Source organism: Arctopsyche grandis, chromosome 12, assembly GCF_051622035.1.
Source record: "Arctopsyche grandis isolate Sample6627 chromosome 12, ASM5162203v2, whole genome shotgun sequence".
NCBI lineage: Eukaryota > Metazoa > Arthropoda > Insecta > Trichoptera > Hydropsychidae > Arctopsyche > Arctopsyche grandis.
Window position 1 is genome coordinate 28,986,174 of NC_135366.1, and position 18,520 is coordinate 29,004,693.

General features: G+C 37.8%; 3 protein-coding genes across 4 annotated transcripts; 2 read left to right on the forward strand and 1 right to left on the reverse strand.

Moving 5' to 3' along the window:
* Positions 1–1,127: 1,127 nt before the first annotated feature.
* Positions 1,128–6,630, forward strand: LOC143920127 (uncharacterized). Of its 2 annotated transcripts, XR_013261310.1 has the most exons (4): positions 1,654–1,941; positions 2,024–2,257; positions 2,366–4,311; positions 5,878–6,630. XR_013261310.1 is itself a non-coding variant. In XM_077442841.1 (3 exons), exons 1-3 carry the CDS (start codon positions 1,828–1,830, stop codon positions 4,151–4,153), a joined length of 2,136 nt encoding a protein of 711 aa, XP_077298967.1. In that variant the 5' UTR covers positions 1,128–1,827; the 3' UTR covers positions 4,154–5,681. The 2 variants fall into 2 exon arrangements, 1 of the variants encoding a protein (XP_077298967.1); XM_077442841.1 differs by lacking the exon at positions 5,878–6,630 and having other exon boundaries at positions 1,128–1,941; positions 2,366–5,681.
* Positions 6,631–9,528: 2,898 nt separating this feature from the next.
* Lamtor1 (Late endosomal/lysosomal adaptor, MAPK and MTOR activator 1) lies at positions 9,529–14,022 on the forward strand. The gene is made up of 4 exons (XM_077442845.1): positions 9,529–9,650; positions 10,576–10,721; positions 13,018–13,252; positions 13,338–14,022. The coding sequence occupies exons 1-4, from the start codon at positions 9,606–9,608 to the stop codon at positions 13,428–13,430; spliced, it is 519 nt and encodes a 172-aa protein (XP_077298971.1). The 5' UTR covers positions 9,529–9,605; the 3' UTR covers positions 13,431–14,022.
* Positions 14,023–15,493: 1,471 nt separating this feature from the next.
* Positions 15,494–17,297, reverse strand: LOC143919616 (protein arginine methyltransferase NDUFAF7 homolog, mitochondrial). The gene is made up of 6 exons (XM_077442009.1): positions 16,780–17,297; positions 16,575–16,712; positions 16,385–16,504; positions 16,034–16,312; positions 15,800–15,970; positions 15,494–15,731 (listed from the first exon to the last, which is right to left on the reverse strand). The coding sequence occupies exons 1-6, from the start codon at positions 17,206–17,208 to the stop codon at positions 15,567–15,569; spliced, it is 1,302 nt and encodes a 433-aa protein (XP_077298135.1). The 5' UTR covers positions 17,209–17,297; the 3' UTR covers positions 15,494–15,566.
* Between the last annotated feature and the right edge of the window lie 1,223 nt (positions 17,298–18,520).

Below are 18,520 nucleotides of genomic sequence, written 5' to 3' on the forward strand. Positions count from 1 at the left end.
TCGTAAAGAGGACACCTTTAAAAGGTTGGGATCCCCTCTCACAGCCGGTACGTATGAACGTGTAAGTATTTTTAACTATCGAATTTTATTTTGTAATCTTCGTATATACCTCAAATACGGGTGACCGTGAAAAAGTTGAAAATATTCGTTTATCATGCATACATATAAAAAACGGTTAGTGTATACATATATATCAGTGGCGTGCGGTAGAAGTCTCTCTCCCCCCGTCGTACATCCTCACTTAATTTGCGCGAGCAGGATACAAGAGGAACGGGCTTTTCCTCCCGTATCTTGCGCGCGCACATTAAACAAGGCTGGATGACAAAAAGAGACATAATTTCACCGCATGCCATTCATATATATTATATATACATAGTACCGTTTACCATGCACCTTTTTTTTTGATCTTTCTACTTAAGATCTTTCGATTTTCGATATTTGCCTTCCGATATTTGCTTTTTCGACCATTTCACTTTCGGTCCCGTGAGTTAGACCCCTCAAATACGGTAATTGGACTATTCGTCACATTGGGGTGGTCACAAAGACAATTTTTGCCATGAAAATCACGAATACACAATATTTGGCACTCAAGTTCTCGTTACTATGATAGTTATCGTTAGTATGATGGACTTTTCGGCTGCCAGATGTTCCGTTATAGAGATTTTAGTGACTTTGTGACGAGTAATTTGTGACCAGTAATCACCGAACCCTCAAATACATAGATAAAGTCGTGGGTTGGTCACCTCCGAATTATTTTAACATGAAGTATCGTTACCTTTTATTGGTTCGGTGATTATTTCGCATAAAACGATCTCGCGCAGGTCGCAAATCTCGATCACAAAACATCTGATACCCGAAAATTCCATCCATCAAGATTTACCTACGTGAAATATCATACAAACGAAAACTCAACTGCCAGATAATACGTATACACAATTTTCGTGGCAAATATGTGCTCAATAGTCCATTCAGCTAGCAGTATGGCTCAGTGATTGCGTTTATGTTTAGCACCAACCGATTAATGGGTTTATGGAGGATGAACGAATGAGACGACTGGCATGTTAATGCACGTGTTTATTATATGACAGCTGAAGACAGAGTGAGTAGCGGCTCTCCGAACCCAGCCGGGTTGGTCCCCACTCGCAGGAAGGCAACCAAACTCGACCATGTCGTATAAGCGAGCCGCCACAGGTTCGATTCCAGGCTAATCTTTAATACTAGATATTTGTGACTCCAAGTCAATCGTCTCATATCGGAGTTTGCCAATTTTATCTGATCATTGTTGAAACGGTTCCTCAAAATTGGCAAAAAAAATTATCCTACCTGTTGTCACAAATCTATCTGTATTTAATGTGGTTCGGTGATAACATCCAGAAAAATTGCCCAAATCTCGTATAAAAAAGCATTTCCTGAGCAATATTTGGGCAGTTTCCTATACGGCAATTTTTATGTGCGAAGAATTTTCCAATTTTCCTGTGCGAAGAAAAAAAAAACCGCGAATGCGGAATATTTCGCACTCGAGTTTTCGTTAGTATGATAGTTATCGTTAGTATGATGGACTTTTCGGCTGCCAGATGTTCCGTTATAGATATTTTAGTGACCTTTGGGGGGAGCGCTTTGTGACCAATAATCACCGAACCTACGTACATACATACATACAGACATGTATATGTAGACTTCTATCATGCTGTGGTCTGTGCAAAACGTCAAACGCTAATTTATGTAGTTGTGGGGTAGTTCCCAATCAGCTTGAGTGTTTCCATTGTCCATTTTCCACCCTTCGCTCTCCAGAAGGGTTTGTGCCTTTCAGAAACTGCCAAAGAAGCGATGGAATGCAGACTTTGCCTCTTCTCTGCCCCACCAGAGACTTTCGTCTCCATCTATGACGACCCTCATCCACGGCGATTAGTGGAACGCATTTGGACCTGCTGTCGACTGCGGGTCAGTAAAACTCCACTCCAATAGCAATCTATTACTAATTCATTAGTCCTCGCAATCGTCACCCCATCTTTATCATTTACAGGTTAGACAAGACGATGAGGTGCCAAATATGATATGCCCTTCGTGTTTCAACAATCTGGAATTGCTCGATAGCTTTCGAAACGTTTGTATCCGGAGTGACGAAACGTCGAGGATGAGATCGGGCGAGTCTTTCAATATCAAGCCGGAGGAAGTTTTGCTGGAAGATCTAAAATGGCAAGATGAATCGGGAGATAGTTTGCCACCGAACGTTTCTAATTCACCAAACAATAGCGAGGTTAGTGAGTGAGATTCGATCCTAAGCAAAACATTGATGTATTAATTCGCTTATTAAATGTTATCTGATCACAGTATGAAATCATATAGCGTTTTGCTTATTCTGTAGGTACACGGAGGAAATATTACTTTGGATGATAACAGACCGGAAATGAAGGATGCCGGTGAAACAGTGACACAGACAACATCTCAAACTGAAAATCTGTACAAATGTATCTTTTGTCCAAAGTCATTTAATAAGACAAAGTACTTCAGGGCACACATAAATATTCATACTGGGATAAAGTCACACAAATGTAGTATGTGTCCATCGGAATTTTTACATAAAAATCGCCTTTTGAGACATATGAACTGCCACTCTGGAAAAAAACCGTTCAAATGTGATACTTGTTTGGAATCATTTAGGCTAAAATCTCACCTGCGTGTACACATGAGTATTCATACCGGGACAATGCAACAGAAATGCAACATTTGTTCAAAAGCATTTGCTCGAAGATCTTTACTATCAAGACATTTGATATCTCACACTATTGACAAGCCGCACAAATGTCACGTTTGCTTTAAATCATTTAGTAAAAAAGATATTCTTGCGAGACATTTGAGTTCGCACTCTGGAGAAAAGCCGTTCACATGTGACATTTGTCTCAAATCATTCAGTACGAAAATTTACCTCGTTTCACATATGAATATTCATAGTGGAGTAAAGCCACACAAATGTAACATTTGTTTGAAATCATTCACTCATAAATTTTCGCTTATGAGGCATTTGAAGTCTCACACTGTATACAAGTCACACGAGTGTGATATTTGTTCAAGATCATTCAATTCAAAATTTCACCTAAATGCACACATGCGAATTCATACCGGGATAAAGCCGTACAAATGTGACGTTTGTCTGAAATCATTTGTCCAAAAATCTAACTTTTTGAGACATATCAAGTTCCATTCCGGAGACAAACCGTTCAAATGTAATATTTGTTTAAAATCAGACCTCTGTCTACATACGAGTATTCACACTGGGATAGAGCCACACAAATGCAACATTTGTTTGAAGTCATTCTCTCAAAAATCTTCACTTACAAGGCACTTGAAGTCTCACACTGGATACAAGCCACACAAGTGTGATATTTGTTCAAGATCATTCAATTTAAAATTTCATCTACATGCACACATGCTAATTCATACCGGGATAAAGCCGCACCAATGTGACGTCTGTCTGAAATCGTTTATCCAAAAATTTAACTTTTTGAGACATATGAGGTGCCATTCCGGAGAAAAACCGTTCAAATGTAATATTTGCTTAAAATCATTCACTGCAAAATCTGACCTCCGTTTACACACGAGTATTCACACCGGGGTAAAGCCACATAAATGTGACGTTTGTTTTAAATCGTTTAGTAAAAAAGATCATCTTGCGAGACATTTGAGTTCGCACTCTGAGGTAAAACCGTTCACGTGTGACATTTGTTTCAAATCATTCGGTACAAAAATTTACCTCGTTTCACATATGAATATTCATAGTGGGGTAAAGCCACACAAATGTTACATTTGCTTAAAATCATTCACTCACAACTTTTCACTTACACGGCACTTGAAGTCTCACGCTGGATACAAGCCGCACAATTGTGATATTTGTTCAAAATCATTTTCCCACAAAATTAACCTCGTTGAACACAAGTATACTCATACTGGGGAAAAGCCACACAAGTGTGGCATCTGTTTCAGATCATTTTCTCACAAATCTACCCTTGCTTCACACATGAGTATTCATAGTGAAGTCAAACACAAATGTGACATTTGTCCAAAATCATTCACTCAAAAACGTGTCCTTGCGAGACATATGAGATGTCACTCTGAAGAAAAACTCTCAGAAAGTACTACTTCTAAGGCGACCTGAGTACACCTTATTATATGTTCGGAAAAACGATCTTATGAAACATTCGATATCTTATACTGTGAGGTTTACCTATATTTTCGGACAAAATCTCTTTAAATAGGTCACACAGAGAAATGTTCATTCTCAAATTCAGGGCGAAATCACACAGAGAGGCCATGGCACGTGGTTTTTTCAAGATACTGTTGCGTAGGGGTGGGTGGAGGATCCAAGTAAAAGGCCAAAGTCGTTTCACAGCATTTATTGGTGATTAAGGAGATACACGCACTGGCAGTGCTCCGTCCAGAATGTCTTGATATGGTCTAAGTACCTCCTTATAAAGGACAGGTCGCTCAGGACATCTTTGACGTCCGGTTACTTCCCTATTGTTTAGGCATGTACCCGGATATGTATTCCCACGACACTCAGTGCCACGCTATCGCCGTCACTTCTGAAAAAGGACCGGGTGCTGTTACTACGCCAATTCGGTGGTCATTGTTTAGCCTACTTACTTAGTCTGGAGATAATCCTTGAAACCAATTATAATGGTCACACAGTCTCTGGGATGCTATTCGGTCTAATCCGATTGCACTTACTTGGCGGCGTACGTAACAATACTTTTATACATGCGAAAAAAATGCAGCATCCCTAGCACATATTCATGGCACACAGTCCCATTTGTCAGTCACATTTGAAGAAATGTTGGTGAAAAAATATCGTACGAATCAATAATGAACTGGGAAATGCCCTGGGAAGCCAAGACCGCGTGCTGTGCCGTTGATCTCTGTGTTTTCGCCCTCAGTTGCTTTTGTCTAACTAACTTAGCTAGATAGACTACTGGGACAAGTGACTCACGGACCGATACACAGGAGTAGATCTTTTAACCGTGACGTGTCTTGATCTACCGGTAAATATGGCAGTCCGATACTAAGGTAAAACCACACAAGTGTGTTGTTTGTTTAAAATCATTTGCTGACACATCTATAAAACATATGAGATACCACTCTGGAGAAAATTACCGTTGAAATATGATATTTATTCAGAATTATTCACAGTAAAATTTGACATTATTCAACCAGCAGACTAGTGGTTAGCATAAAGTGGTCATGGGTTCAAATCCTACTGGTTTCTATTGGCCAGACCTCGAATTTGTGACTCCAGGTTGATCGTTTCCTATCAGAGTTTACCAATTTATCTGATTTTCAATGGAACGCTTCCAAAAAATTGGCAACCTTACCTATTTTATCGCAAATTTCTAGCTTTCAGCTATTTCAAATTTCGTTGAATTGTATAAAATGCTGGAAATTTACAAATTTGACCATAGATATCTGAGTGCGTGTTAATTGATATGTACTTGTATCCAATGTATGTACAATGTTTCTGGCCAGGAAGGTGCATTGGGGCTGTTACCTGTTCGGATTTCCTGGTATAAATTAAAACAAATATATGTGGGATTGGTATGAATGAGAATATTTTAAGTTAGCAGGCCTGGCGTCGCTTCGCGCGTCACTCGCTGGTCGACCCCGAAGCGAAGACATTAAATGAGTTGCGTAAAAACTTTGACTTTGAATATCCTCCCGCACACATTCATGGATCCCATATTTATGTATATATTCATAGTGAAGTAGAGCCACACAATTGTGACGTTTGTCTTAAAATCATTTTCTAAATGAAACTAATAAAAATCTAATCCTGTGAAACAAATGAGATCTCACTCTTAATGCTTTAAATCATTATGAAATAAAAAGTCTTAAATATTCTCAACTCGCACCAATAAACGTGATACATATTTGTATAAAATTATATTCAAATGGCCTACAAGAATTGTCTCGTAGGCCATTTGAATATGAATGTTTAAAATTATATCTCCGATTTCTCCGTCTGACATGTGAGTCTCTTTGTTGCAAGAAATGATTGTTTAGCAGTCGTAGGACCAGCCAACAGAGGCAAAGCAGAAGGGAAAAAAGAAGCTTCAACAATCAACGCAGTATCACGACCATGAGGACCAGAAATTATGGTGTCTGTTGTAATAGATGCACTTGAACAGGTAGATGAAGAAGATGGAGGAGAATCGGCATATTGAAATGGTTATATCGCAGTATCATCGACAATCACCAGAAGTGAATTCCACCAACATTTTGCAAGAATGCGTATCGGGGAGTAAATCTCCCATTTCTAGAGTGCAATCGAGAAACTGCAGATTCTGCCCTTATCCAATGAAAAAAAAATTAACTCGGCTTTTGTGCCATATTTGTCAAAAACCTGTATGTATAACGTACAAAATTAAAAAAAATATATATTTCATGCTCTGGTTGTGATGAAATGGACACAAATATTTAATATTATTGTTTTTCATATACATTTTTCATGCTATTGTTACTTTATTTTGTTATTTACATTTACATCAAATTTATATTTTTATCATTCATGGGAATTGTGCAATTTTTGAAAATTTGTACTTTTATAATAATAGCAAAGATAAATACTTATATTTATCAATTAATTTTCAGTGTTTTCTTATTGTCTTGTATTTTTATTTACGTTTACTTCTCAAATTTATCTTTATTATTTACTTCTCATTTTTATCGCAATACCTCGTTTAAAAGCTCCCAAATCCTAAAGGTTTTTGTCATAATATTATGTTAATATTGTTACGTAGGGGTGGGTGGAGGATCCAAGTAAAAGGCCAAAGTCGTGTCACAGCATTTATTGATGATTAAGGAGATACACACACTGGTAGTGCTCCGTCCAGAATATCTTGACATCGCCTAAGTACCGCCTTATAAGGGACAGGTCTCTCAGGGCATCCGGTTACTTCCCTATTGTTTAGGCATGTACCCGGATATGTATTCCCACGACACCCAGTCCCACGGTATCGGTCACTTCTGCGAAGGGCCACTTCTGTGGCCATTGTTTAGCCTACATGCACTATAACCTACATGCACATAAAGATAATCCTTGAAACCAATTATAACGGACACAGTCTCTGGGATGCTTCTCAGCCTAATCCGATTGCACTTACTCGGCCTAATCCGAGTGTACGTAACAAAATAATACAAGTTGGAGGTATGCGTGTAGTTCCAACAATATGTATGTACGTATATATATGTCAAAATCTATGTGTGGGAATTGATGTGAATGAATGTAATGTTGGGGGGTAATGGTAAACAGTGGTACACATGAGTGTACACTGTTATAGGTTGGCGGAACTGACGCCAGCGAGTTGAGTAGAGTGGAGCGGTGGCGGTACCGCGGCCACCGATTTGGCCGGGCGGCCACCGATTAATTCTCTCTCCTGCAATCCTCCCTATACCGAACCCTACATATGTATATGGGTATATGACGGAAAATGGAAAAATATGGGGAACCAATCACAGCCGAGTAATCTAGACGCGGGGATTTAACTCAAGTCAAATGCAGGGTGGTGGCGGCCGGGTTTTTGGATTCCTTTTTGTTTCGGATACGGACTCCATTTTCAGTTCCGGATACCGATCCCTGTTTCAGTTCCGATCTCGGATTTCTGTTTTAGTTCCGATTCCGATTAATTATTACTATACGTATTGTAACTTTATTTTGAATCATGTATCGATTTGTTTCCGAAACCACCCGTTGAAATTTCAACGGGCACAACACTAGTGTTCTTTATTTGCCCGCGTTACACCGAGTGGCATCTAGAGATGGGCAAAAATGGGAATTTTGAACGAATTTTGAATACGCCCGGGAAAAAACCAGGACCTTTGGGAAAAAACTGAAGTTTTTGTATATGTAAACTTTCATAAAATGCGACCAATTTTTAATTTTTGGGTGTGACCAGTTTTCTTGTGAGCAATTTTCGGGTGTGACTAGTTTTAGTGTGACGGGTGAGGACGTGTGACCGATCTAGAGCGACCGGTTATCCTGGTACCGGTTCACATATGACTAGTAGTCCGTTTACCATCCTAAACCGTGTATCGAACTGAAATTTCATATCAATAAGTTTCATATTAAGAAATTTCATATCAATAAATTTTATTTATCGCTGTGTGACTGAGTTGATAAGCAATAAATTTTGTGCGAAAAAGTTAAATTTTGAAAATTTAAACAATTAAATTTTGTGTGAGCATCAATTCTATTAATATAACATTTCTCTGGGTCAAACATTTAGAGCAGTCTTCAGTAAGACATGATTGTTTTAAGGTCTGTTCATACCTATCCAGCACGACCCGTATCCTGCAGGTGTCCTGCAAGTGCGGATAATATTCTTTAGTACATTATATGGACGTATTCATACTCCATTCGCACATGCGCATTTACGCATTCATGCGCGTCCATATAGAATGTAGAGTCTGTTCAAGAAACGAGAGACCAGGTTGACAGTGTTCGTAACTACCGGTTGACTGCAAAGTATGCGTTACGCATATATATATATATATATATATATATATATATATATATATATATATATATATATATATATATATATATATATATATATATATATATATATATATATATATATATATATATATACATATATATATATATATATATATATATATATATATATATATATATATATATACATATATATATATATATATGTATATATATATATATATATATATATATATATATATATATATATATATATATATATATATATATATATATATATTAATTTTTTTAAGTTTTTCTCAAAAATGAAATAAAAGGAACTTTTTTGTTATCTAAATTTATTTATATCTCTTTATTTTTTTATTTCTTTTATTTATTTATTTCTGGAATTTTGAAACGGAATTGACGGGTTTTTTTGGATTATTATCTGGTTTTGGCGGAGGGAAATACCGGAGTGCACATGCCGCACCACTACATCATGCACGACTGTATTATACATATACTTTTACATTGTTGAAAAAAATAACTAACAATTTTTTTTATATTACTTATGTGTTGGGAACTTTGTAACCACCGCGTATGAAGAAGCGAAGATACGTCCTCCTACGTCGAACGCCGAAGCGAAACTAATGACTAGTCACCGGAGCCTGAGGGGGCCGTTTATTGTTCAAAGGTTGTAAATGCATTGTTAAAGGTTTGCCGAACAATGGATAGCACTGTGACTATCCTACCTCTACTAATGACCACTGCATGTATATACACTAATACTGTCACCCAGGTCGCTCGTTTCTTGAACAGACTACTAAAGAATACTGTCCGTACTTGTAGGATTCGGGTCGTGCTGGATAGGTATGAACAGACCTTTAGAAGTATTTCTTTATATGACATAAAGAGCATCTTAGAATTATTCTGATTTATTTTCTAACAAGTATCTCTTTATAAATATAATGCTATTTATAGAAAATCTTTAAATTTACAAAAGCGTTAAATCATCGCGGGTTCATTCACGGGTCGTGAATGAGCATGTTATTGCCAAAAGCTAGAGAATAAACAAGCTGGTGCGAATTCGGCAACGGTGACAGCTGTCAAAGTGTCAGCGGCCATGGGTTGCTGCTCCAGTCTTTGTCGAGACAGACCAGACGCTCAGGTTACCCCATCACTACTACCATCACCACTAAACTACCCCTAAAAGCCCACCCATGCCGAGACCCGCCTTTCGCAACCGTCATTTCCCCATTGTTTTCTTTCAGTGCAATCTTTTGTATACACTTTGATAGACGTTGCACTATAGAGTATATAATAATCAACATTTACCAAACATTACATTTGTACATATGTAGAGATGAAACTATACCAAATAAATTTTATTTATTCCTTTTTTGATCAAAACTATTCAACGATGATTCATCTTATATTCGCATAATTTGTACTATTTTATTTAAAAATTAATTGAATTTGATGTATGCCTATACACGTATATTTCTACTCCGTCTGGTTTTCAAAACAATACATACATATTGTAATTACATAAACCATTACTTGAATTGATATATTGAATTTCACCATAACTCATTGATTTATTTCATAAAAAATATATAATATTTTTGCTACTATATTGTATTTCAATAAAGCAGATAACCCGTTGTGATATCACGACAAATTTATCTACATTTGTTAGTGCTGTATAGAAATGGCAATTGAACAAGGTTTTTAATGAATAATAAATTTAAATAAAAAAGTGTACTTGAATATTTTTCAATTAGATTCCATTACATTCCATTAGTAAATGAAAGTCTACTTATGACGACATTTATCAGATTTGCAGAAAGAAGATACACATACAGAGTATCGAAGTATGATATAAATGTTTGTCGTTTTATTGTTGTTTAAATTTTTACCATACAACAATACTACATACATTTAAATGGCATTGTTTTATACGCCGTCGAATAATCATGCCGTGTTGGATATTTTTCATTAATAAATACGACACGGAAAGATAATCGGTGCTGAAATACAACCGAGCAGCAACCGTAGATCCTTTGGAATAATTTTGCGACTTTGTATTTCAGGAAGGGAGCGTCTGCGAGCGGACACATCTACTAGTAGACCCCGTAAGAAATGAACCAGCTCCGTTGAGGCCGGCTCGCACGGCACAACCACCTTGTAAAGCCGACGAGCAATCAGCTCTGACTCGCATACTGCAAGAAACAGCCACGTAAATATATACATATAATTATTTTCAACCATTAGACCATAAGTTAATCAATACTCATCTATCTAGTCTTACAAATTTTCTTTACTTTATCTACCCGTCTCACTTGAGACCTTCCTGGAATCTTTTTACATATTCTTGGGTACCATTTAACCCTTTGAATGTTGACCAACTCCGATCGACGTTTTGCCAACAAGTTTACAGGCCTAAAAAATGCCGATATGCGTTGTATTTTGAGCATGTACAAACTACACAAGAATATTACCCGCTAAGCCTTTCCAGGTAGCATTTAAAAAGAATCTGATGTGACCAACCCATGGCTTTATCCATGTATTTGAGGAAAACAAAATTCGACATTGAACCGTTTAGATACATTCACACATACCGGCATCATTATGAAATACTAAGAGCTATGACAGCTATAAGAGCTATTTTCGATACAAATTGAGCGCAAATGTATGGGATCTTGCACAAGACAAAAGTTCTACTTCCGGTTGTCGGATTTTGTTAAATTTTTTTTTATTACTTAAAATCACTATCAGTATTATACATAATAAATATCAAGAAGATTAAAATAATTTAAAAGGTCAAAATAAAATAATGAAATATTGTTTTAAAAAAAAAATACTACTTCCGGTTTATGAATTCTGAACAAAACCTTATCAGCTCTAAGTTAGTATATAAAAAATAAAAATATAAATTTTCAGCTTGATACGTTCAGGGGTGTGGACAGAATAGTGGCCACAACATTTTTGACCTTTCTAAGAGGAAGAAATCCCAATCCCGGTTTATTAAATTTCGTGATTTTTTATTATTTTCATTACATTGATACAAGAATCATACTTCAATGTTTTCGTGAAGAGCACACATGTTTAAGGGGTTGAAAAAAATAGTGGAAAAAAATTATCATGAAAACGTGATCAGTGATGGATTCTGAGTTCGAATCAGTCAAAATCTCGAATTCGAATTTTCGCATGATCACAAAACTTTCTATCGTTACTAAGTACATAGATAAAGTAAAAAGCATTGAACATGGGTCGTGTAATCCGTGTCATTCATTTGTCAACGTTTATAAATCCTGGTTTACTCCGGAATTTTTTTTTTTTTTCAATTTACATGAAGCTATCTGTCCTCCTCGGGACATTCGGCGCATTTCTTCTTTCCTTTCTTATTCCCTATCTTGTGGGTGAAATGCCCATTGGCAATTCACTCTCTGTTACTGGTCCAAAGGATCACCTCTCTTGAGTCTTTATTGGCTTGTTATCTAATAACTCCCTGGCCAGACTGTTGGGGTGGTTCCTAAGCCCTTCTTTATATTTTGAGACCGCAGAACTTGACTCTTCAATGACCGTTGTCATCCTCGTATCTCGGTGGATTATGTCGTTCGGGACAAACCAGGGGGCGTCCAGTATAATTCTCAGGATTTTGTTCTGGAACCTTTGGATTATTTCGACGTTCGTTTTGCTCGCTGACCCCCATAGCTGTATCCCGTACATTCATATTGGTTTGAGGATGGCCTTATAAACCAAGAGTTTGTTCTCCGTGGTCAGTTTTGAATTCCTTCCAATTAGCCAGTAGTGTTTCCGGAACTTGAAGTTTAGTTGCTTCCTTTTTGTCCAGATGTGCTTCCTCCAGGTCAACCTGCAGTCCAGGTACACGCCCAGGTATCTTGCCTCCTCTGCCTGTGGGATCACTGCGTTGTTCAACTTTATTGGAGGACAAGTCTTCCTCCTCATTGTGAAGGTTACGTGGACAGACTTTTGTTCATTTGCCCGCACTCTCCATATCTGCAACCACTTTTGGATTCGGTTGAGGTTTTCTTGCAAGTAGGATGAGGCGATTTCCTGGTCTTCGTGTGAGGCCATCACTACTGTGTCGTCAGCAAAGGTCGCAGTGGTCACTCTGTTCGTTGTTGGTAGGTCTGCTGTATATATGATACAAAACAGGGCCTAGTACACTACCTTGGGGCACTCCGGATTTGATTGCGCATACTGTTGATTCAACATCCTGATATTTTACTTTTTTTTATTTTTGGAAATTTTCAGCATAGTGGGCTCTCAATAGAAAAGACGTCAGCACTCAAAGGGTTAAACAATGTTTATAAATATAAGGGTTAAGCAATGTCTATAAACATCTAGACACAATTACTGTGCTATAGATATATTGTGTAGAAATCTGTCTTAAATCGGCTGGTTTTTTTTTATGTTAGGTCTGATGGGTTGGGACACGTGTCAAGGGTGAAAATAAAACTCTTTATCAGTTGTAATATACAAATTAAAATGTTTTTTATTTGTTTTAGGAATGTCATAGATGTAGGAGCGTTGGGTTCGCACGCATTGGAGCCTCACGAATATAATGAACGGGTTAAATTGTATCAATCAAAGCTGTGTGGAATTGGAGGTGCTCCTGGTGTGCCGGGAATGAGTATTGTTAGTACGCCGCCCCCGCAACCACGTCTCTTACGCGATGTGTCTCAAACTGAAAAGAATACCTTCTTCCAGGAAGAGCCGATAGCACCGCAAGATAAGCTACTGGTGAGATTTATATATTCTACATTGAATTATAGAGATATTAAAGTTGGATTTATGTATTTATGTGTGTGTATTTCTTTGGTTATAGATGTCTAGTGTTTTAAAGAAAGCCGTCGTAGCGATGGCCGAATTGAAGGTGGAACACCGGGAAGATTTGGTGGTGCCATTCAGAATACCATAGTTGAGATTGGATTATTCAATCTTTTGTACGACTCCATACGATTGACTTAATTATTGCAATAGTATTTTTTGACGGTCGTTTCGAACAATACAAGTCATTGTTTAGTTTCCAGTTTATGTCGCTATACACAAAATAAAAAAGAATGATGATTAGTAGCATTGTAAATAAATATTTAGTCATTACAAATTTTGCAATTACTGAAAATTGAACTTGAAATTTATTTTTATACATTAGAAAATTTTGACATATGTTATCTTTGACCTTTAATTGAAAAAAAAAAAGTAAAAAAATATATCAATCGAGTGAAACTTTTATATGTTAGTTTATTTCAGTGTTATATTAATTACTATTATTGTATGTATTTCAAATAAGACAATGTAATTTGTTTTTTTTTTTAATTTTTTTTCTTCCTTTCTACACGATTATGTTTATATAAAATTATGTTTCACTCTTTATATTAACGTTATAAAGTTGAATGAATCATTTAATTGAAAATTTGTATCTCTATTATTCTCAAATACATGTAATATGATCTAATGACTTTTTATAGTTATCGTTGTATTATACTGTGTATATTATTCATTTATTAATAAAAAAAGAAAAATAACGTTATTTTTATTTATTTATGTACTCGTGGTGTTGCCTGGCTTCGCTCGGTAAATGCAAATGAAATGAAAACCACGAAAAAAATCTTTATTTGTTTATTTATTAGATAAAATTAATATTATTTAACGACTGGCCAATCAAAAACGTCTTTGAATAATCCAACCAATCAGAAACGACTTTGATGACAGCCAATCAGAGACGACTTTGATGACAGCCAATCAGAAACGAATTACAGACGGCGTTTCGGTTTTATATATACACTAGTGTTGTGCCAAATGAAATATCATCGCATGGGTTATGGCATATTAAGTTATTAAATAAAAATAAATGTGTCGGTCCTGTGTTCGATCCGCACGCGGTCGTATTTTTTTAAATACCCTATATATATACTTTAATATATGTTTTATATACTTAAATATATTTACTTTAATATAATATTGATATTTAATTATTGAATATGAAAAACAAATGGTAAAAACTACCTGCCAACCGACATATAAAAAATATAAAACACCAATGGAAAAATTAATTAATTAAATAAATTTTCAATATATGGCGCTAAATGCTCAGAGGAAACTTACCTAGAGGATATATTGGTAGTAAACAGTATAGATATATAGAATTTTTTATCTTTTGTTGTTATATTCGTACACTTTGTTGGCAGTGTTTTAGCTGTGACGTAAATGTGTGTCGAATCGAGCAAGAGTTATCGCACACAGACACACAGAATAGCGCCATTGTATATACATACATATACATGATAAGTAATAACATAAATCAAATGTGCCATGACAGGAACTACCTAACTAACATTTATAAGATTCAACAAATTTGAGATGCTAATATAGGCCGTGTGATAGGCTTCTACCGTTTCCCGGCCTATGGAAACAGTTGAGTTTTGAAGAGGATCTTTATTGCTCAGTTAATACATGTTTTATTGTATGTACGGCGAAGGTTGCTTCGGAGGAGTGAGCGGGCTGAGCTCCTAAAGCTCACTGGCATCTGGGGATGATGCGCTGGTTTATATATTGGTTGATTGTGCAACGCGTAGCTTGGCTAGTGAGATCATTTTCTGGAAGTATTCTACGCTGTCGAGGTTATCCTTTACGTGTACCGTGCCTCAAGTTTGGTTGGTGCGTAGCTATGTAATGAGACTATCATCTCCGGGGTACCCGTGTATCTTGGGCTAGGTGATGGTGTTTTTGCTCTAATTCGAACGAGGGTATTTCGGCCGATGTAGACTATACATGTTCGTACAGGATGCGATGATGTCATTGTACCGCTCGAGTTCGATGGGGAAATAGGTAAAATCATCGATTTTACATATATTGATGACCAAAATGGGCAATATGGCAAAGTATGAAAACGATCGGATAAGAGGCAAACTTTTTCCTGAATTGTAATCGTGAGTGAAACGTAAAGGAGGTATGTAAAAAAAATGAAAGATATATGGAATAACAATAATATGAACAAATAATAATTTCTTTACATTTATTATAATTATAAATACTAACAATAACATATTTCCAATTAATTAAAACCTAAAATGGGAAATTTCTTATAATGTTCATCGTTGATCGTCGGGAAGAAAGCCATGAATTTAAATCGTTTACCCATTTGATCATCTTCCGTCAGCATTTCGAAACCACTTTTCAACATATCGCGCTCTTCCTGAGACGAATTCTCCGACAGTACCTGTGAAACCAACACCGATGAACAACAACACCAAAAAGCGACAAAACTCAATTCTTCAAAACCATTACCTGAATCCTGGCACCAGCTTGCATCGATAATAGAAAATCCTTTTGCGTCACGGGCCCAACAACTTTAGCAACTTCGGCCACCTTTTTCAATAGACTAAAATCAACATCGGCCGTCAAATCCGCAGACCCTGCATTCATCAACGGATCCACTTGCTTGTGCTCTTTGAAGGCCTGTAAAATTCAATCATATCATTCGATCGACTGTAGCTTGTTCGACAGATTGATATTACATACTCTGAATGTGTCAGCTTGTGGCCCGTCCGTTCCGTAATCGACTATCAGAGCGATTCCTCCGAACTCGTCGACACGACTGCTCAATTCCTTGGCTATTGTAATACTTTGAGGCGATACTTCTAATTCGCTTAAATTTTCATTCGCCGCTAAAGGCACATATAACTTAGAAGCCTTTGTTTCTTCGCGGGAAAGTACATATTTGAATTTAACATCGTCAGGAAGGTTTGACTTTTCAGAGTCAATGTCTATGAGAATTTCTCGCCAGCCTTGTTCAGTTTTCTAAAATAACAAAAACAATAAGGTTACGTATAATATTTTAATTAAATTCTTGCACTAAATATAAATAAATACCTTGAACTTATGTATAGGCAATGCATCAAAGAATTCATGTGCTAAAATTAAACTAAATTTTTTAGGTACGTCGCTGATGTCTTTATACCAATAGATTTTACTGCCACGCAAAGTTTCTCCCTGAAAAATAGCATCAAAAATAAAATTATTCGAATGTATTTATAATATATTCATTATCATTTAAAAATACCTCATGATAGTGTGGTGTCGAATCACACGCCTTATGAACTACGCACAGTTTTTCAGCCTGTGACTTTTGAAGAGACGGAGACACCTCTACAAGATGGATGCTGATATCGTCTTTGTTCATTTCCAATTTCCATAATATCTTTAAAAGTTAAGCATTATAAAACTTTTCATATATACATTGAAACCTCATAGGAATGATTGATTACCCTTAGAATGTCGGTTAAAAGTGTAGCTCTACCAGGTCCCAACTCTACCAGCTGCAAGGGCTTCGGAGAGCCTAATTTCTGCCACTCGTTGACGAGCCACACGCCCAAAATGTCTCCGAACAATTGGCTGATCTCGGGTGATGTTGTGAAGTCTCCTCTCTCGCCGAGCATGTCTTTGTTCATGTAATATCCTCCTGTGGGATTTGTGAGGACCTCTCTCATGTAATCTGCCACCGTTACGGGTCCTCCCAGTTTGATTTTGTGCTGTAATTGGGTGGGAACGTCTACTTTTGTTTTCAGTTGCGGCGTTTTTAAATTTGACAGATCAGGTCTTGATATTATTTTGAATGCGTTTCTTTTTGGCAATGTCAAGGGAAGGCATATTGAAAGTAAGTTATTTTTACGTGTTAAACACTTTGTTGCATTCATTGTGGTTTATTTTTGACAGCCGACTGACATAACCTCAACGATACGAGAAATGTCAAAACATTTGGCTTCAACACCAAATTTTAGTGTCCACCATTTTGTTTTTTATTATTTTATTTTAAATTGGACCAAAAAGATAAATGAGAACGTTGCCTATAAATTACGATTGTAACGCGACGTTCTCCCCATCGTCCCATAGAGCAACACTCGCCCTTTATTTTGAGTGGCCACACAGAAAAAAGCCTTATAGGCGCGCGCATGGAGAGCGACTCTCTCACCCGCCATCCACCGAGGAAGAAAGATCTGTCCCGTGCACGTCTCCAGGGGGAGACGGGGCCCAGAGATCCACCATCTTGCTGAAGAACCGCTGTGAGGTCGAGTGCAGCATCACTCCCTCCCCTGAGTTCCAGCACAACGTCCCCTGTATTCCTCACGCCGTTTCCGGAGAAACATCAGACGTGAGAGGACCGACCGACCAGAGGACCGCAGAGCCAGCTTCCCGATCACGAGGAAGCTGTTATCAACGAGGTGATTTGCAGTCAGGAACCTCCCCGACTATATATAACTGTATCCCAAGGCGAGTCCACGTTTCCATATAACCCGACTGAACGATAGCTGCAGGAGCTGTAATGTGTGTATATGTATGGGTGACCAGTGGCTGTGTGTGTGTGTGTCGTCGTCTCTCGTTCAGCTCGCTCTGGAGCACGTGCTGGAACAGGGCGGGTGGGGAATTAGACACGTCAAGTCGGTTTTATCCTCGTTTATTAAGGAGTAGATGGCGAGCCGGGGAGTTTCTCGGCGCCTCTCGCCTGTGCCCCTTTATGGCGGGGGCTGTGGATGAGTACGTTGGCTGGTCAGGCAAGGTAGACCAGCCACGCCAAGACCGTCTCGGCCGGCGGATGGCGGGCGTCTGAGAGCTCGCCGTGTTCGAGGCTTGGGTCGAACAAGTGGTCGAGCATAGTCGGTAGACATAGTCGATGAGGCACGACTATGGAAGAAGCCATACTCCTTCTATTATGGAGGGCTTCTATGATGCCAATGAGCGCTCGCCGTGATCGCTTGGGCGGATCACGGGGCCAGAGTTCGGGGCTTAGTTCGAGGCCGGCTTTTACGAGGAACGCTGCATCTGGCGGTCCGCGCCGGACCCACGGGAGAATCTAGAACGACTGACAGATCATCAGTGTAAAAGAGAGAAAACAAAAGCCGAAGCCGTAAGAGGACAACCAACGGCCATGAGGGTTTTTGGCTCGGACACCGACCCTTGGAAAAAGAACGACGTATGCGCCCTCTAGATCTTCCCCCACGAGATCAGATA

Bases quoted from the DNA above. Each gene is read 5' to 3' on its own strand.
- LOC143920127 (XM_077442841.1), top strand. From the start codon at position 1,828: ATGGAATGCAGACTTTGCCTCTTCTCTGCCCCACCAGAGACTTTCGTC. The intron at 1,942-2,023 runs GTCAGTAAAACT...TATCATTTACAG, and splicing joins GGACCTGCTGTCGACTGCGG to GTTAGACAAGACGATGAGGT. The intron at 2,258-2,365 runs GTTAGTGAGTGA...CTTATTCTGTAG, and splicing joins ATTCACCAAACAATAGCGAG to GTACACGGAGGAAATATTAC.
- LOC143919616 (XM_077442009.1), bottom strand. From the start codon at position 17,208: ATGAATGCAACAAAGTGTTTAACACGTAAAAATAACTTACTTTCAATA. The intron at 16,505-16,574 runs GTATTTTTAAAT...GCTATTTTTCAG, and splicing joins CGACACCACACTATCATGAG to GGAGAAACTTTGCGTGGCAG. The intron at 15,732-15,799 runs GTAATGGTTTTG...TTGGTTTCACAG, and splicing joins AAGCTGGTGCCAGGATTCAG to GTACTGTCGGAGAATTCGTC.
- Lamtor1 (XM_077442845.1), top strand. From the start codon at position 9,606: ATGGGTTGCTGCTCCAGTCTTTGTCGAGACAGACCAGACGCTCAG. The intron at 9,651-10,575 runs GTTACCCCATCA...TTTGTATTTCAG, and splicing joins GAGACAGACCAGACGCTCAG to GAAGGGAGCGTCTGCGAGCG. The intron at 10,722-13,017 runs GTAAATATATAC...TATTTGTTTTAG, and splicing joins ATACTGCAAGAAACAGCCAC to GAATGTCATAGATGTAGGAG.